Source organism: Copadichromis virginalis, linkage group LG4 (genome assembly GCF_057382275.1).
Source record: "Copadichromis virginalis isolate Kocher_CV1m ecotype Utaka linkage group LG4, C_Virginalis_male_GT1.1, whole genome shotgun sequence".
Taxonomy (NCBI): domain Eukaryota; kingdom Metazoa; phylum Chordata; class Actinopteri; order Cichliformes; family Cichlidae; genus Copadichromis; species Copadichromis virginalis.
Window position 1 is genome coordinate 10,028,764 of NC_140621.1, and position 20,278 is coordinate 10,049,041.

Consider the following 20,278-nt stretch of genomic DNA (forward strand, 5'->3'; position numbering starts at 1 on the left):
AGCTTCTCCAAACCAAACTCAAAACTAAACAAAGGAGAATAGTTGGAAGCATCATGGTGCTGGAAGCCCAAAAAGAGCCAAAAGAATATGCTTATATAGTTAATTTATTGAATTACTTAAAACTAGCCTTCACTTTTAATCCCCTTGAAATCATGAGCGCACAAAACAGTTTAAAGATAGGATTCTCTCTCTCGCACACCAAAAATGGACTAAAAAATTCAACGACACAGCTGAAGTATTTAGCATTTGGTTGACTGTGTTGTCTCGACCTGGTTTGACCCAGAGAATTATTCTTTATCCAGTTTTAATCATGTTGTAATTGTGTTTTTGAACTTTAAATTACTTTTTCAAATAAAGGATTTAAAAGTGATGAGGATAAAATTGGATTATGCTGAGAAGAACAAACATAAAGTGACTTCACATGGAAAATGAAACGCTTCGACCTGTTGTTTTATAGTTATGGGTTCACGTTATTGATGGCCTTCTCTCTTTTTGGCTTACATTCCCAGTAAATCATGCTCAATATTCACATCATTACCAATATCACAGATATCAGTTATCTGTTTTCTTAACCACTTAGCAGTGGTGTGGGATGACATTCACAGAAGGGCGAGCAGGCATCTTCCTCCACTGTTTACACTGGATCTATTAAAGCATACGGTTTGTGTTGCCTGTCCGCTCTATGCAAACGTCCAGCCGGAAGAATTCTAAAATATTATTACTTCTTTAATTAAAACAATATCTACACTATTACCAAATATTATTTACGGTTAGCTGACGATGAAAGGTGGTGGAAGAATTTTTCAAAAAATTCATTTAGGAAAGAGGGAATAAAACACTATGAAAACACCTCAGTAAACATAAAACTGTATTATTGGAAAGTGTAGAAGTAAAAATAATTATTCTGCAGAGAAATACCCCCCATTATAATTGATTAATATATGATATGATTATTGGGTTTTTTCTCTTTTTTTTTTTTTTTTTTTTTTCTTTTTTTTCTAAATGACATCAGAAACAGCAGTATGCGACATTACGTGATGGCAGAGCTTCAGTTCATCCTTTGTCATTTTTTTTTTTCTTTTTTTTCTAAATGACATCAGAAACAGCAGTATGCGACATTACGTGATGGCAGAGCTTCAGTTCATCCTTTGTCATTTTTTTTTTTTCTTTTTTTTCTAAATGACATCAGAAACAGCAGTATGCGACATTACGTGATGGCAGAGCTTCAGTTCATCCTTTGTCATTTTTTTTTTTCTTTTTTTTCTAAATGACATCAGAAACAGCAGTATGCGACATTACGTGATGGCAGAGCTTCAGTTCATCCTTTGTCATTTTTTTTTTTCTTTTTTTTCTAAATGACATCAGAAACAGCAGTATGCGACATTACGTGATGGCAGAGCTTCAGTTCATCCTTTGTCATTTTTTTTTTTTTTTTTTTTTTTTAATAAATAGGACAGGGGGAATGAATGAGAGAAAGAGGGGGAGAGAAAGAAAGAAAACCAAAGGGGAGAAGAGACGGTGAGAAGGGGGGGGGAAGAGAGAGAAAAAAAAAAAAAACTCCTGGGTCACCTGTATGGAGAAAAAAAAAACAAAAACAAAAAAAACAAACAGAGGAGACAGCAAACAACAAAGAGCAACATAATAATAGAGAAAACAAAGCACCATCACAATAAACTAGCTAGCCATAGATATCAATATTTACTAAATAATAAACGATATTGTGCAGCACGCAAGATAGACAGCGCACAGTGTGCTTTGAGGTAGCAGCCAAGAAAGCTTTAGTCCGCGTCTGTGAATACCCATGTGTGCATACCTGTGTGGATCAGCATGCTTGCATTCCAAAGGTTTCTCCATGTAATGATCTGCTAGGGAGTGTGGGGGGGCCACAGCCCCGTCCTCCAGGGTGTGAAGCGGGTATGGAGGAGATCAAAACTCCAGACATCCAGAGGCCCCCAGAACACAAGAGACCATGGAAGACCAACAGAGGGGCAGCCGCGCCACTGTTCCAGTAAGAGCTGAGGAGAGTCCCAGATGAGGGCTCGCCCAGCAGCCGCGGAGCAGAAGTTAGGGGGAGTTGCAGTGACGCGCCCGTGAGCTCCGCCGGCCCCCAGCTGCGCCTGAGTGACCGAGCCCCAGGCCGAGAGGCCGGGGGCACCCCACCTCCAAAGGGGCCCGAGCGAGCCCCAGGCCCCAGGCCCCGACAAGCGGCCGCCAAGGAGTGAGCCGGTGTGTACCCGGACGCCCACCCGACGGTTTTTTCTCTTTATGTATTATTGTAGGGTCTACCTTACAATATAAAGCGCCTTGAGGCGACTGTTGTTGTGATTTGGCGCTCTATAATTAAAATTAAATTGAAAAAAAATGAATTAACATGACTGCTGCTATGTTTAAGGTTGAGCTCCTCTTGCTTTGGTATTTGTGCTCGACCCCTTAGTGCCAGTGAAAGAAACTCTTCATGTTCCAGCACACCGAGATATTTTGGACAATTTCATCCTCCCAACTTTGTGGGAACAGTTTGGGAACGGCCCCATCCTATTACAACATGACTGCACAGCAGTCCACAAAGCGAGGTCTGTGAAGCAAGTTTGGTGTGTAAGAATTTGACCTCCTGACCTCAACCTGACAGGACACCTTTGGAGGTGAGCAGAGACTGTGAGCCAGGCCTTCTTGTTCCGCATCAGTGTCCGAATTCACTAATGGTCAACAATTTCCATAAACACACTTATGGACCTTATGGAAAGAAAGGTTTAAGCTGCCATGGGTGCAAAGGGTGGGGCAACATTACATTAAGGCCTATGCATTAAGATTGGCTGTCATTCAGGTTCATATGTGTGTGAAGTCGGGCAGACAAATGCATTTGTCAGTATTGTGCAGCTGCAGTTTTGGACTCTGCATTTTGAAGCATAAACAGTATTTTGGCCGTTGCCTTATTTGCAATGTTGGTCAAGTTACTTGAAAATAGTATTTAGTTAATATCATAGTAATTACTGATTACTTATCCAAGAAAGTAATCATGTTACTTTATTACTTAGTTACTTTCTAAAAACATGATATATAACCTGAATACGTTATAAAGCAATAGACCTTTCAGCCCAATTCTTTTTTTTCTGTATAATCATATAAAATTGAATCAAATGAAAAAGTCTCTTTTTAAAACTTGCACATCAAGCAAAAATGAAATTATATACGGCTGCCTTTGACTGGAAGAAATGTGTTTACACTCACTTTTCAAATAGATGCAAGTAAAACACAGCAAAAAATAAATAAAATCAAAGAGTCAGCGGCATTAAGTCCTGTTGCTCTTAAATCTATTTTTACCTGTTCAGCAGGAGTGGAGCAGGCGGAGGTTTGCCCGGTGCAGCAGCAGTCTTGTCAGTGGGGGATTCAGGGTTTCTCTGTGAATTTCCCAGCCCCATGGCAGCGTGCTCGGTGCTTGCTCAGATTTGAAGTTTAATTTTTCGCTGTAGAAAAAAGGTTTTCTTCCCACAGAGTGTACAGCAGACGCTCATGTTTTTGTCACTTTGTACAGAATCAAACTCAAAGTAATGTCGGTACTTCCAAGCTTCAGACGCTGCATGGTCGTACTCGCTACACTCCATATTATCCATTGTTGATCTACACACGTGTGTTGCTGCCACGAACGTCGCACATGCTTACGTCATCAGAGACACTCTCACAAACAAAATCCCGGTTTAGTAACGCAGTAACACAGCGTCACTGACATTTCAAATAGTACTTAAATAAAGAGTTTTAAGTCTTGAATTAAGCCAACAAGTGCTGCGTTTGTGTAGTAAAATATATTCTAATCATTGATATGAAACAATGTGGCATTCCAGGCTGCTTTGCATGGCTCATAATCAAAATCCCTGTGTAAAATATGAAGACAGTTTCTACTTCTGGATCCTCTCTGTTGATCTCTTTGGTGCTAAATAACAAACTAATTAAAAACATGAAAAATCAAAACTGAAACTGTCCCTTACGCTCACAGCAGACCAATCTTTTTTTTCCTGTTTTACGATGCCAACATCATTTTCAGTGCTGTTTAGTTGGCATTTTCATAAACAGCGCATTCTCAGTGACTCGTAGCTCCTTTGTTGTCATGACGTAGGCTTTCCCTGCTTTATTCACAGTTATGCAATGAGATTTATTCAGAGTGTTCTTGCACGCAACAGTTCTTTTAGTACCGATGCATTTCTTCTTTCTCTTCCTTTGTTTACATCTCTTTGTATTGTTAGAGTTTGGTAGATCTTTCCTTTCCCAGATTTCCTTTGTTTCATTCCTTTCTTCTTAATTACTGAGTTTCTTTCGTCATTTCCAAGTCAAACTGGAACTGCTATTTCCTTTGGTAATAATCATTTTGCTTACAAAACTCTGATGAGTTCTGAGTGCTGGTTTCCATGCAAACTGTCTGTTTTAAGAGCTTTTCCGGTCTGACCTCTTCAAGGTAATAGCTTTCTAATCAGGAAGATGAGTGCAATGACTGTTTATCTTCCTCCGAGTCACACTGAACCACTGCTCACAACAGCTGCATCAGTTTCTTCCATCTACCAATAACTTGGTAGGTGCTAAAATTAAAAGAGCCTCTTCACTGGTGGGCCTCATAGCATCAGCTTCTCAGCATAAATCTTGCATTTATTTTTAAAGTTCATGCAATAAGACTTGAAAGCCCCACTTATATGTTGACTTTTGTTTTCCTGTATTCTGCAGCACGTGTAAAGTATTTTTCCCTTTCAGAATGGCTCCACTGTCTGCATATAGCACAGGTTTAATGGATGATTAAGCGCTGCAGCACTAAAGGGCTTTTTGCACTCTCAAAGGGGCAATGGTTCTCTTTCTCAAAATCCAAACTCCAAATTTCCTGTACATTCAGGTCCACAATCCAATCATAAAGAAATTTGCTTGATTTTTAGCTTTTTAGAAGTCAGATATCTAATACTGACTTTGCACATGCAAAGTAAAAAGAATGATAATCCCTGTTTCCTGTCTGATGTGCGATAAAGGAATTAGAACAGAGGCAGCGACTTGTTAAATGTGGCGACTCTTGCCAAGGGCACAAAGCTGGAGTTCATCAAAAGATCATCACTTTGGTTTTACCAACAGAGCATCTTCTGATAAAAACTTCAAGGACCTCTGCTGCTTTCATCTGAACCCCTGTTTTGGTTCGAGTTTCTTTCTTTCTGTTTTTTCCATAACAAAATGACCGCAGTCAACTGCGATGACCTCGCTGAATTAAGGCCGCAGAGATTTCGCTCCAAAAAAGATTTGCGCTGCTGCTCAGGGATCGAGTTGTTTATGCGTTAGCTTGGTGCTATTTCTAAATGTTTACAGTACAGTCAGATACCGAAAGATAAATGCTTTTTTAACAGAAACGGATTTTCACATTCCTTTTTTGACACATCACGGTTGAAATTATGACGTGTGCTCTTAATGAACTGAATCCAAAGGGAGTTATTTACAATATAGAAAAGTCATCTGTAACAATTACCATCTGTGCCTCGGTGACAAAGCGCCAGAGTTTATTTAGTGTTGTGTAACTTTTCTTACATGGCAGTCTTGTTTTTTATTTGGATTCAGACCACAGCGTCTCATGTGCGCAAGGTGTTTGTGTACTGGCCGGCAGTCAGAGAGTAACATTTGCATCTGCACTAGTCATGGTGAAATATTTCTCTTTGTAGATCCAATCCAACACATAATTACTGTCAATTGAGCCTCTTTTTTTTATTCAAACATAAATAAAACTGTTACCAATATTTGTTCTTAAAGGACTTGATCCTTTCTTTTCTCTGATGGAATTTACTCTGGACAGCTCTAGGAAAAGTTGATGCAAACATCAGGCTGTGAAAGCTTTTTATGAAAACATACAGCGCTGGGAAAGAATCGCGAGCCATTTCATTTTGTTTTTGTGCTAGGAAAATGTGAAATAGGATCAGTGATTCTCTGAAATGCGCAAGCATTCATGGAAATACAGCATATAAGCCACAAAAACAATGCTAACAACCTTGAAAGTCAATATTTGGTGTGACCACCTTTATTCTTCATCACAGTCTGAACTGATGCTGATGGAGGTGGGTTGCTAAACAGCTTGCAGGTTCAGCAGTTACTGTATTGATGTGAAAGCAGTCATCAGCTGATGTAGACTAGCACTGAGATCAACTGCTAGAACTTACTTAATTATGTCGATTAAGAGAGAGAAGCTGAAGAGAGAGAAAAAATTCTGGGAACATGCAGGCAGGAAAAGTAATCATAACCAGTAATCACAACTTAATCAGAGTAATTACTTCCATCAGTTAGATAGGTAGAATTCAACAATATATCAAAGCTATCAATTTTTCCTGGCCTTCCAGGAAAAGCAGTTAACTGCAAATGTATTTATAGCGCCCTTTAATCAAAAACTCAAAAGCCAACTGTAATTTAACAGTGGGCGAGTATATTTATTATATGGAGAATAACCCTGCTCTCACGCTGCTTAAAATCAAAACATTCTCCAAATATCAGGCAATACTCCCCCATCTTCCCAACATACGTGGCACAATCCCCCAGGAAGCAGACCATAAAAGGAGTCCAAAGGGGCTGGGACCAGTTTGGCAGTTCCTGAATCCAAACCGCAGACAGGTTAAGTGCAGTTTGGAGGAGGGGTGAGAAACACATAAATTCATCAGTGACCTTTGGATTTTGTTATTAAAACTCTATCAAATTACCTTAGACAGTTTGCAAACGCAACCTGCTGTGTGGCCTCTTGGAGTCGTCTCATCTCACAGTGAATTTCCCATCACTGAAGAGAATAAAAACAATGTGATCCACACACAGATGTTCACAGGAACGTCACAGGACACTTTGGTCCTCTTGGATGGATGTGGGAGCAGCTTTTCCAAATAAAACAGAGGGGGGAAAAAAACACTTCTGGTCCCAGGATATTTTCATTCACTGGAATCATCTGCCCACGCTGTAAAATCTATACAAACCTGCTTTGACAAAGTGTGTGTGTATAAATGCGGTACACTTGTGTTACATAAGTTTAAAACAATAAATAAATGAATAATAAAAGAGATTTGAGTTTACTGCTTGTCTCTTCATGTAATGCAAGTGAGAGCAAACTCATCAACCTCATCACTGATCAGAATAATTGCTTTTGCTTGAAGACGTGGATCCAGGAGAAGATGTCCTGGGTGTCCGGTCACAAAATGGTTCATTAATGTCTGTCACTCAAGTTCATTTACTTCTTCACTGAGAGAAAAGGGTCACAGTTCATGAATACAGTTACTCTGAGTCCTGTTATTCTGTGATGAAACATTTCTATCTTGATGGAAATGATCTCCTCCAGGATGACCGTGTCTCCATTCAGAGGGTCACTGCGTGTTTTGAGGAGTATGAAAATGATGTGAATCATCTGGTATCTACCCCGGTGAAGACTGAGGAAGAGTTTTGTCACCCATCTATACACAACCTGTTCAAACACCCCCTCCCCAAAAAAACGACAAATCCTTCACAGGATACTTTTTCAGATGCCTGGATCATTAGGAGAGTGCTGCGTATTTGTACTCCTACAACATGTGCTCAGCAGCTAGCTGCTGATTTATTCTGCTGTTGCTTGAGATATTGGGTCCTGTGTTTGTTAAAATCCCTGTGAAGACATCCATTGTGTGCTGATCAAGTCAGAAAGTGGAAAAATATAACATGTATGAGATCATTCTGGAGTACTCATCATTAATTAACATCATTGATTTCACTTCAAGACATGAATGTGGCTAACAAACATCGATCCAGGAAGCACAAAACATTTAGTCCGTGTCTATCCTGCAGGGTCATTTGTCTCCTCCTGGAGCTTATTGGCAAACATTCGTAGCCCCTCCTCCTTTTACTCTTACATCTTATCCATACTCTGTTGATGCATTTGGCAACCTTTGTGGACAAAAATGAACACGCATAAAATCTCATAAAATCCTCATACATTTTGTTCGGCTTTTTTTTCATAAACCACTTAATCAACTCAAGCCCTTATCAAAATGATCAAAAATTATATCATTTTCACAATTTTAACTCTTTAAATGCCAGTTTAAACATTGAATTTTGAATTATTAAAAAAAAAACTACAAAGAACGAATTCTTTCCCATATAATAAATAGTACAGAGATGGAGCATTGGCGGTGATTAGAGTCTTGGACATATCAAAGATTAGCAACCAAACTGATTTGATTGGAATTTTTTTTGTGTAGTATCAGATACTCTCGACACCTTCATGGCCAAAAACACCCCTTTCACTTCCAAGGAACATTTTTTAATCTCTGCCTTTGCAGTATGAAACTATTCTGTATAGTCAGTATTTCATTTTGAAGAAAACTAGTGATATCTGACATTTCTTCTGTTTTCCATCAGATTAAACCTTGTTCACATTGTAGGTCAATAAATGAAATTATTGTATTTTTGCCTGTTATATTATGGAGCCCTGTGACCATCAGAGGCTCCAACAGTGATTGAAAGACACACAAATACGAAGCAATCTGAGCACTCTTAAAAGTATTTTACAAATGCGTACATCCAAACTTGAATAAATACTCACCATTTACGCACAATTTATTATAAGTTCAACTCACAACTCATTTTACCTTTCTGTGCATACAAATGTTTAAAACTCCATGTCACTTCTCTGACTTCTCGCTCGCTCACAAAACCTATACGTGTGGACGAACCGCCTGATACGCACAGATCATGTCGCATGGCTACGTGAGGTTTTGAGACCTGCTTCACACAGAGCCACAAATTTAAGCTGCTTTCAAGTTCCAGAATAAAATTGGCACATCTGGACTTCTTTTTCTAAAAAAGAAAAAGAAAAAAAAACGTCATTTACCAATTACGGACACTATCGGTAACCTATAAAGGTTAATACATGTTTTAAATAATCTGCTCGGCTGCAGATAGAGAGAACAACATGGGTGCACTGTGGCTCATCCTCTGGAGTCAGAATTTGCTAAATAATCTCTGTATTTTTTGAATGTTTGTTTTTGAGGACAGCAGAGGCAGAAGCACCTCTTCAAACTCATCCCTACAAGATGACTTTTTCAACTATCAAAATGTTTACAAACTCACACACTCTCTCTCACTCACACACACACACACACATAGAAAAATACAAAAAATACAAGCATTTCATGCATTAGCCTGCAATGTGAGCAAGGTTTCAATCTGTTGGAAAACAGTAGAAATGTCAGATATCACTAGTTTTCTTCGTAATGAAATACTGACTTACAGAATACATAGTTTTAAACTGCAAAGGCAAAGAGATTTAAAAAGTGGTTTCATTGGAAAATAAAGGGACGTGGACTGTGGACTATGAGAGGAAGCAGTACCTGGAGAGATACTGGCATTTAAAGAGTTAAAATTGTGAAAATGATATAATTTTTGATCATTTTGATAAGGGCTTGAGTTGATTAAGTGGTTTATGAAAAAAAAAGCCGAAAAAAATATTCTTGTATGAGGATTTTATGACAGATTTTATGCGTGTACATTTTTGAACACAAAGGTTGCCAAATACATCATCAGAGTATGGATAACATTTTGCTAAAAAGGTTCCCTCAAAACGTCATGCCACCAGCTGTAGTACAGCCAAAACGATCACCAAATTTAAAATAAAATGCACAAAAACACCAGAGGAGGGTGTTTTTGTACATTTCTTGTACATTTTTGGTACATTTTCAAGGGCTACGAATGTTTGCCAATAAGCTCCAGGAGGAGACAAATGACCCTGCAGGACAGATGTTAAATGTTTTGTGCTTCCTGGATCGATGTTTGTTAGCCACATTCATGTCTTGAAGTGAAATCAATGATGTTAATTAATGATGAGTACTCCAGAATGATCTCATACATGTTATATTTTTCCACTTTCTGACTTGATCAGCACACAATGGATGTCTTCACAGGGATTTTAACAAACACATGACCCAATATTGCAAGCAACAGCAGAATAAATCAGCAGCTAGCTGCTGAGCACATGTTGTAGGAGTACAAATACGCAGCACTCTCCTAATGATCCAGGCAGCTGAAAAAGTATCCTGTGAAGGATTTGCCAGTTTTTTGTTTTTATTTGTGGGGGGGGGGGGGGGGGGGGGTTTTGAACAGGTTGTGTATAGATAGGTGACAAAACTCTTCCTCCGTCTTCACCGGGGTAGATACCAGATGATTCACATCATTTTCATACTCCTCAAAACATGGGATGACCCTCTGAATGGAGACACGGTCATCCTGGAGGAGATCATTTCCATCAAGATAGAAATGTTTCATCACAGAATAACAGGACTCAGAGTAACTGTATTCATGAACAGTGACCGTTTTCTCTCAGTGAAGAGGTAAATGAACTTGAGTGACAGACATTAATGAACCGTCTTGTGACCGGACACCCAGGACATCTTCTCCTGGATCCACGTCTTCAAGCAACAGTTTTGTCTTAAGCTTGGATTGCATTTTTACTTGTATTTGAAAGGCATTGCTTCTACTGACAAACACAGGAAGAATTGTTACTCAGTTCTCTACTTCCCATCAACTCCAGTATAGATTTTTAGAGTCTCTTTTGAGTCACTCTCACTGTTCTCAATGTCTTGTTTTACCTGCAGCAGGAAGCTATTATTTGTAAAATTGCTCTATTTACTGCTACTTCTTCAGCATCAAACCACAGACTGACTGAGTCAGCCGCTAGAGTTTGGTGTAGCTGAAAGGATAAACTGTTTCTCTCACACTGGTGAAGACCCAAAACAGGGTTTTCAAAAAAAGAGTGAAAGAAATAAATGTTAGCTGCTATGTCAAAAATAAACAAGCATTAACAGGGCTGTATTTAGACTCCTAGATCAACTCACAATGTACATGGAAAACCCGATCTGCAAAGCTCTCTGATGTGGCTATGTATTTGGGAGACGGATGCTTGACGTTCATTTAGAGGCATGTTTATCACTTGGGAAATAAAAGTCCAATATTCTCTCTCCTTTAGCTGCTGAGTGCTCTGCTTTGTTCAACAGCTCGTTGCTACATTGTTTTTGTTGCTACTGGATAAAAGATGCTAACGTGCTATTAAGTGCTCCGCAGAGCTACGGGAACTGTGAAGCTGAGTGCAGGTAAACCTTTTCACACAGCACACAGTCAGAGTGCCACCTCTATCAGTTCTAAGATTGTAAGTATCAGGACATAAAAACAATCTGGTCCTTAGCAGGTCTAAAATGAGTTAGGTGCAACCTCGGTGAACAACAACACGACATATTACACTGTGTCATCGTCAGTGTTGGTTAAGTTATTTGAAAAAAGTAATCAGGAACTAATTACTGATTACTTCCCAAAAAAAATAATCCCGTTACTTTACTGATTACTTATTTTCAAAAGTATTTAGTTACTTAGTTACTTTTTAAAAACACGATTTACAACCTGAATAGGTGATAGCGATAGATCTTTCAGTCCAGTTCTTCTTTTTCTGCATAATCCATCATACAAAATGTAATCAAATGGAAAAGTCTCTTTTTAAAACTTGTTTTATTAGTTTTAATCTTTTAACTTTATGCATCAAGCAAAAATTTAATTATATGCAACATTCTCTGACTGGAAGAAATTTGTTTAACATTTAAACCTATTTTCTGCACATTCCAGCACATAAAATAAAATATTTTTTTGTGTTTATACTCAGTCTTTCAAATAAATGCAAGTGAAACACAGCAGAAAATAAATAAAATCAAAGACTCAGCGGTCCTGTTGCTCTATTTTAACCTGTATAGCAGGCGGATGTTTGCCCTGGTGCAGGTGTGCCACATCTCTGGTCATCGTTTATTTAACAAAAACAAAGCCATAATGCAGAAGCAGAGTGTGACAAACTAAATGCACCTTTACTGCTTCCACGGGAATTAAGAGCAGTCAGCAGTCAGAGCTGCCGGTCAGATGCACTTGATCAATTGATCATTAGCAGTTGATCAATTAATCACCTCGGCAGCGACCTTAGAAAAACAATTGTAGCTGCTCGTCAGTCTGGAAAGGGTTCTGAGCCCATTTCCAAATAATTTCAAGTCAATCATTCAATAGTAAGGAAGATAATTTACAAGTGGAAAAGATTTGGGACACTTTCCAATCTTCCCTGAAGAATTCCCTGTGAATTCACCCCGAGGTCATACCATGCAATGCCTAGAGAATCTGCAAATAACCCAAGACCTACATCTCAGACTCTGCGGGCCTTAGTTAGCATGTTAAAAGTTCATTAGAGTAAAAAGAAAAGAAAAACACTGAAAAAGGATGACTTGTCTGGAAGGGATACCAGTAGAAAGTCTCTTCTTCCTAAAAAGAACATGGTTTAGGTTGGCAAAGCAGCATCTGAACAAACACAAAGGGTGTGAAGGGGTGATGAGTCCAGCATGAACTTCTTGCTACACCAAAGTAATCTGGAGTCAAATAACAGCTAAAACTGGGCTGAAACAAAGTCATGGAACAGGAAACTGATCCTGAGCACAGCGGCAAATCTACAATAAAGTGGCTGAAAAAGAAAAGAAGCTTAGTGCTGCAATGGTCCAGTCAAAGTCGACCTGAGCGGGATCTTAAGACAGCTATCAATAAATGAATTCCTGCAAACCCGTAAAGAAAATTCCTTCACTGTGATGTGAGAGACTCATAAAGTCATACAGAAACCAACTACTTCAAGTTCTCACTGCTAAAGCTGATTGTACAGGCAGCTGGATCAGGAGCTTTTTACACGCTGCTTTTGCATTTTGGTTTAGTTTTTTTTTTGAGGAATAACACACGTCGTATGTCATGTGTTGACATTAATCTGAAGAAGTGGATAGTTTTCATTATATTGTGTTATAGCGTTTTTCTTTTTATTAACATCGGTCCCATGTATTAGAGCATGCACAAATGTGTCCGCTTCCCCTTTTCACTTTACTCGATTTCCCTTCTGGAAGCTGTCATGATCAAAACCCCCAGAGCAGCTCAGTGTTCAGTTTTAGTTCTTTTCCAGGGGTAAGAATGAAAATTGAAGGCTGTGTATCGACGCCTGCTGAAGCCGTGGCATTTTGATCCTGATCACCGTTCTCAAGTAACTTTGCTGTTTTATTATTTACACTCTGTGATTTAGACAGAGATCATTTAAACACTGCTAACTAATATTCCCCCCCTGCCACCTACAGCTGGGGTGCATCCCAAACCTGCTTGAAATGAATGCAAACTGGAGCTTGTATTCTAGCTCCCCCTAGCGGTTTGATAAAACAATTAACCAAAGGCTTTTGACACAGCCGTCAAACATCACCGCCGTGTGACGCAACAACATAACAATAAAGACAAAGATTCGGTGTCTGAAACTGAAATCACATTTATTGTTTGTTCTGGAGTTGATTTACTTAAAACTTAACCCTTCGTGTACAGTACAGTTCTTTTCTTGACTGCATCTTTTTCTTCTCAGTTAACATCGTCATCTATCTTTTTTTATTAACACTCACACACACACTCTCACACACACGCACACACGCGCGCACACAAAACAGCCAGTTACACCAGCTGAGGCTTAATCGGGTGATCTTAAAAGGGAACTAATAATGCACCGGTCTCCAATTCACACCTCACGCAGCAGTGCAGCCACAAACCTGCAGGAGGCAACAGTGTCTATTACTCTGTGAATGCAGACAGGAAGAATTATATCTCACCTTGCAAAATGGTCCCCTTTAAGGCCCGCTTATTAGAGTCCTTTTGATACCAGGACGTGACAATCATATTAAAAGGTCTTCCTCGCGTTCAGTCACTCAACCAGCTCCCGACCTACAACGCACTCGCCAGCACCAAAAGTTTCAGCTTGGAGAGACTAACAGATAAAATAAAAAATACTCTAAGATTCACCTTGCAGGACTGCAAATACAGAAATGCACAGAGCAATAAAAAATACATAGCATCAAATGTTGAAATCAAATCACAATAGAGGAATTAAGATCACTTAATTTTTAAACTACCTCGCTAATAGAACTGCAGACGGCTCTACTAGCATCAACAGTTTCTTAAGTACATGTAGTTACTGTATATAGTATGCATCTATACTCCATAAAAGGGTTAAGGGTATCGTTTGGATCAAACAGTCACGTTTCAAGCATGGGCAACACTGGAACAAACTCTAAAAGGTTGCCCGCCTACATGGACCCTTTGAGTTACTGCTTCGGTTCAAGGTTGATATGAGAGAGACTACAGACCTCCGATCCTCAGGAGGCCGAGGTTGACTGCGTTTCTGCATTTGGACTGAGGGCTGACGGTTCTCCAGAGCCCTGCTTTGTAATCAAGTTTGGCTTGTGTTCACGTTTAATTGGAAAAATCTAACCCCCACGGAAACGAGAAGCCGCTTCAGCAGCCCGAGTCTTTAAAACTGGGGGATCCACCGTTGATTCAGTCCATTGTTCTGCGTGGGGGGCCCTGGGGGAACCCGGTAGCTGTGCAGAGTTTCCTCCACCATCAGGTCCAATGTAAACAGCTTTTACAGAGGCAAGACAGGGAAGTAAACAGGCTCTTTGGCACATCCTAACAAGACGATGGATGCATGTAAGTCCAGACAGGCTCCCACATTTAGTTCGTTTTGACCTTAATGAGGTGTCTTTGTATCGAGCGCGTTTACGTCTGTCTCTCTCTCTCTCTCTTTTAAAATGGGGAAACAAATGCACATTTGCTCTGTATGTACACCGACATACAAACGAACACGCTGGCATAAAAGCGCACCGCCGGCCTATTTTCAAAAACATTCCTAAGTTATACTCTAGCTTTTAAATGACCTAGCTTACCACATTCAGAAGCAACATAATAAATAAATAATTTGGGTTACATTGAAAAAGGCAGGTAGAAAATGGCAACACTGTGAATGGAGATGTGTAACCTTGAATACTGTGGCCTCACGTCTCCAAGATTAAAAAGCAACTGCAGCCCTATCTGTTGAAAACAGCAGGCTGTGGAGTGGTAACATCGTGAAAGATAAAACTGTTACCTGATTTGTAGTACAGGGCCTGTGTTTGATTTGAGTATGAATGTGTGCGTTTAAGGTTTTGACAGGTGCTTTAAGCTACATTCAAGCGAAACATATATTTTGGGGAGAGTATTACTTCATAGAGTAAGGAGTTTCCCTTTTTGGGTGTGCTTCCACTTTTTGTTCCTTCAGTCAGTCGGAATGTGTCTTTGTCAATCCGCATTAGGGATGCACTGACTCCGGGACCTTACAGGTAACAATTTATCTAATTTTGTTTATGTTTTTGTTGTTCTTGGACAGGGGTTGCAAACCTGTGGTTCTTTTGCTCACTTCCTATGACACATTTTTTAAATTTGACGCATGAACAATACAGGATTCTTAAGACTGACACCGGTACTGATATTTGGTGCTTTAAAAACTCGAATATTTTTGTGCTTTCAGACGCACGAAACATACGCAGATTTGTCTAACATTTGTTATGTGCAATTATTTCTTTGCCCTGCCCGACTCATCGCATCAGCTGGTTGTTGTTTTTGTGGCATTCTATACATTGTAGCCAACAGTGAAGTTGCAGAGTGCCCTCTGGTGGCCAAACTGTGCAACACTCATAACATTCATAACATGAAGGGTGTTTCTCCCACCTCATCGTTAGTTTAATTTTCATTTACTGGTTGTTCTAAAAGACAATATAGATAGGCTCAACTGGCTGATATCAGTGAGCTCAAGTTTAAATTTTGTATTTATTAGCGGATATCAATGTGATTGTTTGTAGATCAGATGGTTGATTGTAGCTGAAGGGGGGAAAAAGGAGCACTGCCTCCTACTAAACTAAATTTTAGTCAACATTAAATTTAAAATGGGGATTTTTACTTGTACTAATTTTAAAGCTGTTTGGTTGATGTTACTTTATTATCAAAAAGGTTTCTAATGCGATTCATTTGCAAAAACGCTAGCAGTGGCCTGTATAGCTTTATGTCTAATTTCAAGTAAACACATGCTAATTGAATTTTTTTCCAGTGCTTAATAATTATTTCATTTTGTTGGCAATCCAAAACGATAGTAATCAATTTTCACTGTAGTTCTAAAATTTTTATAAATGTTGCAACACAAGGAATTACTGTAGTGCAAAGTTAAAGTAAGGATGATCACCGGTACCTCACACGTGATAAAGATTTTAATTATTTACCCTACTAGTAAGGTTGATATGCTAATTTATACTTCACTCGTGTCTTTCATTTTTAATTTAGGTTTCATTAAAATCCTCAAATAGGTTTGAACAAAAATTGCTCAAAGCCGTCTCTCTTGACAGTAATGGCTGCAGACCCCCGTTCTAGGAGAACAAAGAAATATTTATTAATTGACTTTTCAATATTTCCAATATTTGTTACCTTAACTTTACTGTCTGGAATATTTATTCAAACTATGCCTAAAAATTTAGTTTATTGAACATTTTCTGATGGATAAACTGAAAATAAATTGCACTTGGGGGAAAACCCCACAGCTGAGCCAGTCAACCAGAAAAAGTTGCCTCCTAGGTGATGCTGGCAATGTTTTCCATCTTTTACCTGTGGTCAATTCAAACCACAATATTTCAAAGATCAGGCACAGTTTGAATTTTTAATTTAAAAATTTTGTGACTTTAGTCTGGATTTCCCATGCTGTGTCCCTTTAATCACAACAGGCCACCGATTCCTGTAAGTCCCATCTTATTTGCCAATGAGCAGATATCGTTCAACGAGGCCAACATCGACCAATATCAGTGTTAGGCCCATATATCGGTGCATCCCTATATCATATTAACCTATTCAAATTGTATCATTAAGTGCTGAGTGTCCACATTAAAAGTGCCTTTATTAACACTAAGTGTTATCACATGTTTAAAGTCTGAACCGCAAGACTAGCATGATTAGAACTGTCGCTTAATCTCAGTCAGTCAAAGCTACCAACATCCTGGTAGCAATGGTCAAAATCTCACAGGTCTTTTAATGCGCTGTTCATAAGTAGAAGATTGGAGGGAAGGTTGTAGTAGACAAGGTGTTAAAGTTTAATAAAGGGTTATATTAAACCCTAAATCGCCCAGTGAATGAGAGAGGTACAGTAACGATCCACATCTGAACATTCAATATAAACAAGGCAAACACAAACATTAGTCCATCTCTCTTTATAACCTTGGACATTTCCCGTAATCACCCATCCCTGGTGTGCAGATAAGCCAGTGGAGCTTCGTTCTCATGGCAACGGGACTTAGTAACAGTCTAGAAAGCTGCTTCAAAAGGTGCTTGGGGCTCAGAGGGCTCTTTGGGAGGGAGAATGCTCCTCCTAAACACCACTTTGTGAAGGCCAAAGGACAGAAACGGGTGAACAAGTAGAAACTGGAAGAAATAAAATGAGTACAGGTGATGAATGTGAGCTTACGCTGTCTGGGTGGGGAGAGGAATAGGAGTTGGAGTTAGGGTTGGCTGCTCCTCTGAGACTTGAACTATCTCTGTGGCAGTGATGGCAGGAGCGCACTCGTCCACGGGCGAGGGGGAGAGGCTCTTGGGAGTCGTGTTGCTGTTTGAGGTGGAAGTGAGAGCCGGTGCGGTAGAGGTGGTTCTGGAGGTAGAGGTGGAGGCTGGGACAGAGGCCTGGACCGGCACAGGATCGTCAGCTAGGGCAGGTGGTTCGGTGGCTGTTGCTTTGGCAGCAGCGGGCTTGTTGTAGTTCATCTTGAGAATGTGCTGCTGGAGGTGTCTGATCCAGTCCTCCTGCACCGACAGTGGACCGTGGAACTCGACCTCACAGAATCTGATGAACAAAAACACACTTTTTAGGCTGGAAATTATCACTTACGGCGTTACCAATAGCCAGTAAAATGAATGCAACTACTTATGCTCTAACACAAAGAGATAAAACACAATCCGATGCCGCTAAGCCAGATTCTCTGTCTCTCAGGGGCGGCCCATTCTGCCACTTGTGCTGCAGCTATATCAGAACTTAAGCACTCATTCATGTTCCCTGAAAATCCCAAATGGTTCGCTCTTCTCAATATAGTGCATTAGCAACTAAAAGTGGAGTACTGCTCGACAGGGCGTGGGAACAGGGATTGCTGCTTGGGGGATTAACAGACTATTTAAAACATAGGCAGACAGTCCTATTAATGCTACAGTCTCCAAATTTCTAATGCTAAGAGCCCTGAACAGTTTTTCCTGGGTCCTGGAAAGCTATATCCCAAGACACAAGTTTCATATACCGGCACTTCAGGGTGTAGAACTTGCCCACCACTTTGACCAGCGGGTAGGAGGGTGGTTTGGGCACCAGGGCGGGGACGGTGCCTGTGCGCGGGGGCTTAGGAGGGCCGCTATCCCTCTCTGTCCCGTCCGGGCAAGATGGGTGCTTCAACGGCCGACGCTCAAAACCTGAGCAAGAGGAGGAGGTAACAAAGGAGGTTGGTGCAAAGTAGAGCTGCACCAAAATGCTTCAATGTCAGTATAGCTTAGAGGCAATTCAGTCATTTAAAGTCAAAAGGGGTTCAGTTTTCTGCCTAAACCTAAAAGATGTATAACATTGTAATATTTCCTTAACAATATAATGTAAAATGGTTAAACACTGACTGAAAAAAGGGAAAAATTAGGGTAATTTCGCCTGTCAAGGGCTTGTTAATGCCAGTATTAACAACTGATTTTTTGAGAATATATAATACATTGTATATGTATGCACCTATGTGATTGAGAGCCAAGACATATGCTCTATCCTCACGTACCTCTAGGCAGGCGGACATTGAGCTCACTGCGCGCCACCTGTGCTTGAAGCGTGTGGCCGCTGCCGAGCCGCGAGAGACTGGGACTGCTGCGACCAGCCCTGATGGGAGCACCCTGGAAGTTGGTACCAGTTTCTTCCTCTGCAGTCTTGGAAGAGCCCTGGCTGACCTCGTGGCTCAGTGGACGCACCAGGCTGACAGCCAAAGAAGAAGACCACTGAGAGGAGGAGGAGGAAGAGGAAGCCTTCTGCGATGAGATGGGGAGGATATGATCAGAATCCGCAGTGAGCGGTGAGCTGCTCTTCTGGAACATGGAAAGAATGAGTGATCCTATCAGCAGTAAATTACAAAAAGACTGGCGAGTCCTGGTGTACTTGTTACCATGTAAACAGAAACACTGGCACATTAACAAAAGTAAATAAGAACCCAGATAAGACTTTGAATTTCTTCCTATATACCAATAAGGCATATGAACAGAGTAAATATGTAACTTGGAAGCAAGAGTTAGCTTAGTTTCAAGCAAAAAAGTAGACGGTTAGCTAGGCTGGCTCTATCCAAAGGTAACAAAATCTACCACCAGTTCCTCTAAAGCTCATTACTTACTAATTAAAAAGTTATGTGACTTTTTTTGAAGTCATTTTGGGGAGGATATCTGCCAACAATTTCCTGGCCTGGTGCTGGGACTGACATGCTAATTTAAGCTAGCCAGGAACTAGCATTAGCCTCCTATTTAGTGCAGAGACAGTATTTAAACTACTGTAATTTTTGTTGTTTTATCTTCACTTTCTTTAATTTAAGTGGGTTTATATCATCATCATCTGTCTATCTTTTTTCAGTAGATTAAGCTTATATTGCTATAAGGAGAACTGTGCTGTAATTTGCCCCTTTCAAGTACACAGCACCCATATTAGTGGGGTTCATAAGTACCTGGACACAAATTGTTCTCAGCAGCTGTTAATCAGCACAAAGTTAGTTAAAAGATGATCACCTGTGTCTGAGAGGTATGAGGTGACGTTTAGATTGATACTGACTTTGTCTCTTCATAATCTGACAAGTCCTGTGCTCGATTTTGTCCAGTTCTGACACTTTCCACTTTACAGTATTGTAGGGTGGCTCAAACTCTATTTGTACTTTTCTGCATTTATAATTACATCAATTCTAACAAGATTCCCAGAACCACTGGCTGATCCACCTCTCAGTGTCAGGTCTTTGTTGGATTTCTTAAGGACTTCAGCTATAGGTTGTTTTTAAGGCCCACTACATTTGTCCTCCAGTTGTCCAGTTTAATCAATTTAAGAACACACCATTTTAGCCTAATTATTTGGGGGGTTCACCTTGTTGGTACAAAAATACTATTTTATGTCTCTCAAACTGTGTAATCTTTGACATTTTTAATAGATTCAGTTAAATAATGGGGAAATTTTTGTTTTTTGCAACAGGCTAGTTGGCTCTTTGCTAAGTTGTCCGTTATCTGTAGACACAACAAAGAAATGTTCAAAGACCTTCAGAAAGCCTGGAGAACTACTGGACTCCTTGGAAGCAAGATATATAGAAATGAGGGGGTGGCTCAAGACTTTTGTACAGAATGTTTA

General features: G+C 39.9%; 1 protein-coding gene across 4 annotated transcripts in view; it reads right to left on the reverse strand.

The window, feature by feature from the left end:
- Window positions 1-13,308: 13,308 nt before the first annotated feature.
- The window catches only part of wizb (WIZ zinc finger b), a 32,670-nt gene continuing 25,700 nt past the window's right edge, over window positions 13,309-20,278 (reverse strand). Inside the window, exons 15-18 of one of the 4 annotated variants that reach the window (XM_085453428.1) lie at window positions 18,690-18,990; window positions 18,180-18,345; window positions 17,363-17,734; window positions 13,309-17,276 (exon numbers count right to left, since the gene is read on the reverse strand). In XM_085453428.1, coding sequence (XP_085309554.1) covers window positions 17,267-17,276; window positions 17,363-17,734; window positions 18,180-18,345; window positions 18,690-18,990 — 849 coding nt within the window. In that variant the 3' untranslated portion in view covers window positions 13,309-17,266. Of the gene's footprint in view, window positions 17,735-18,179; window positions 18,346-18,689; window positions 18,991-20,278 lie in introns of all 4 variants that reach the window. The other 3 variants (XM_085453430.1, XM_085453431.1, XM_085453429.1) reach the window with 3 other exon arrangements.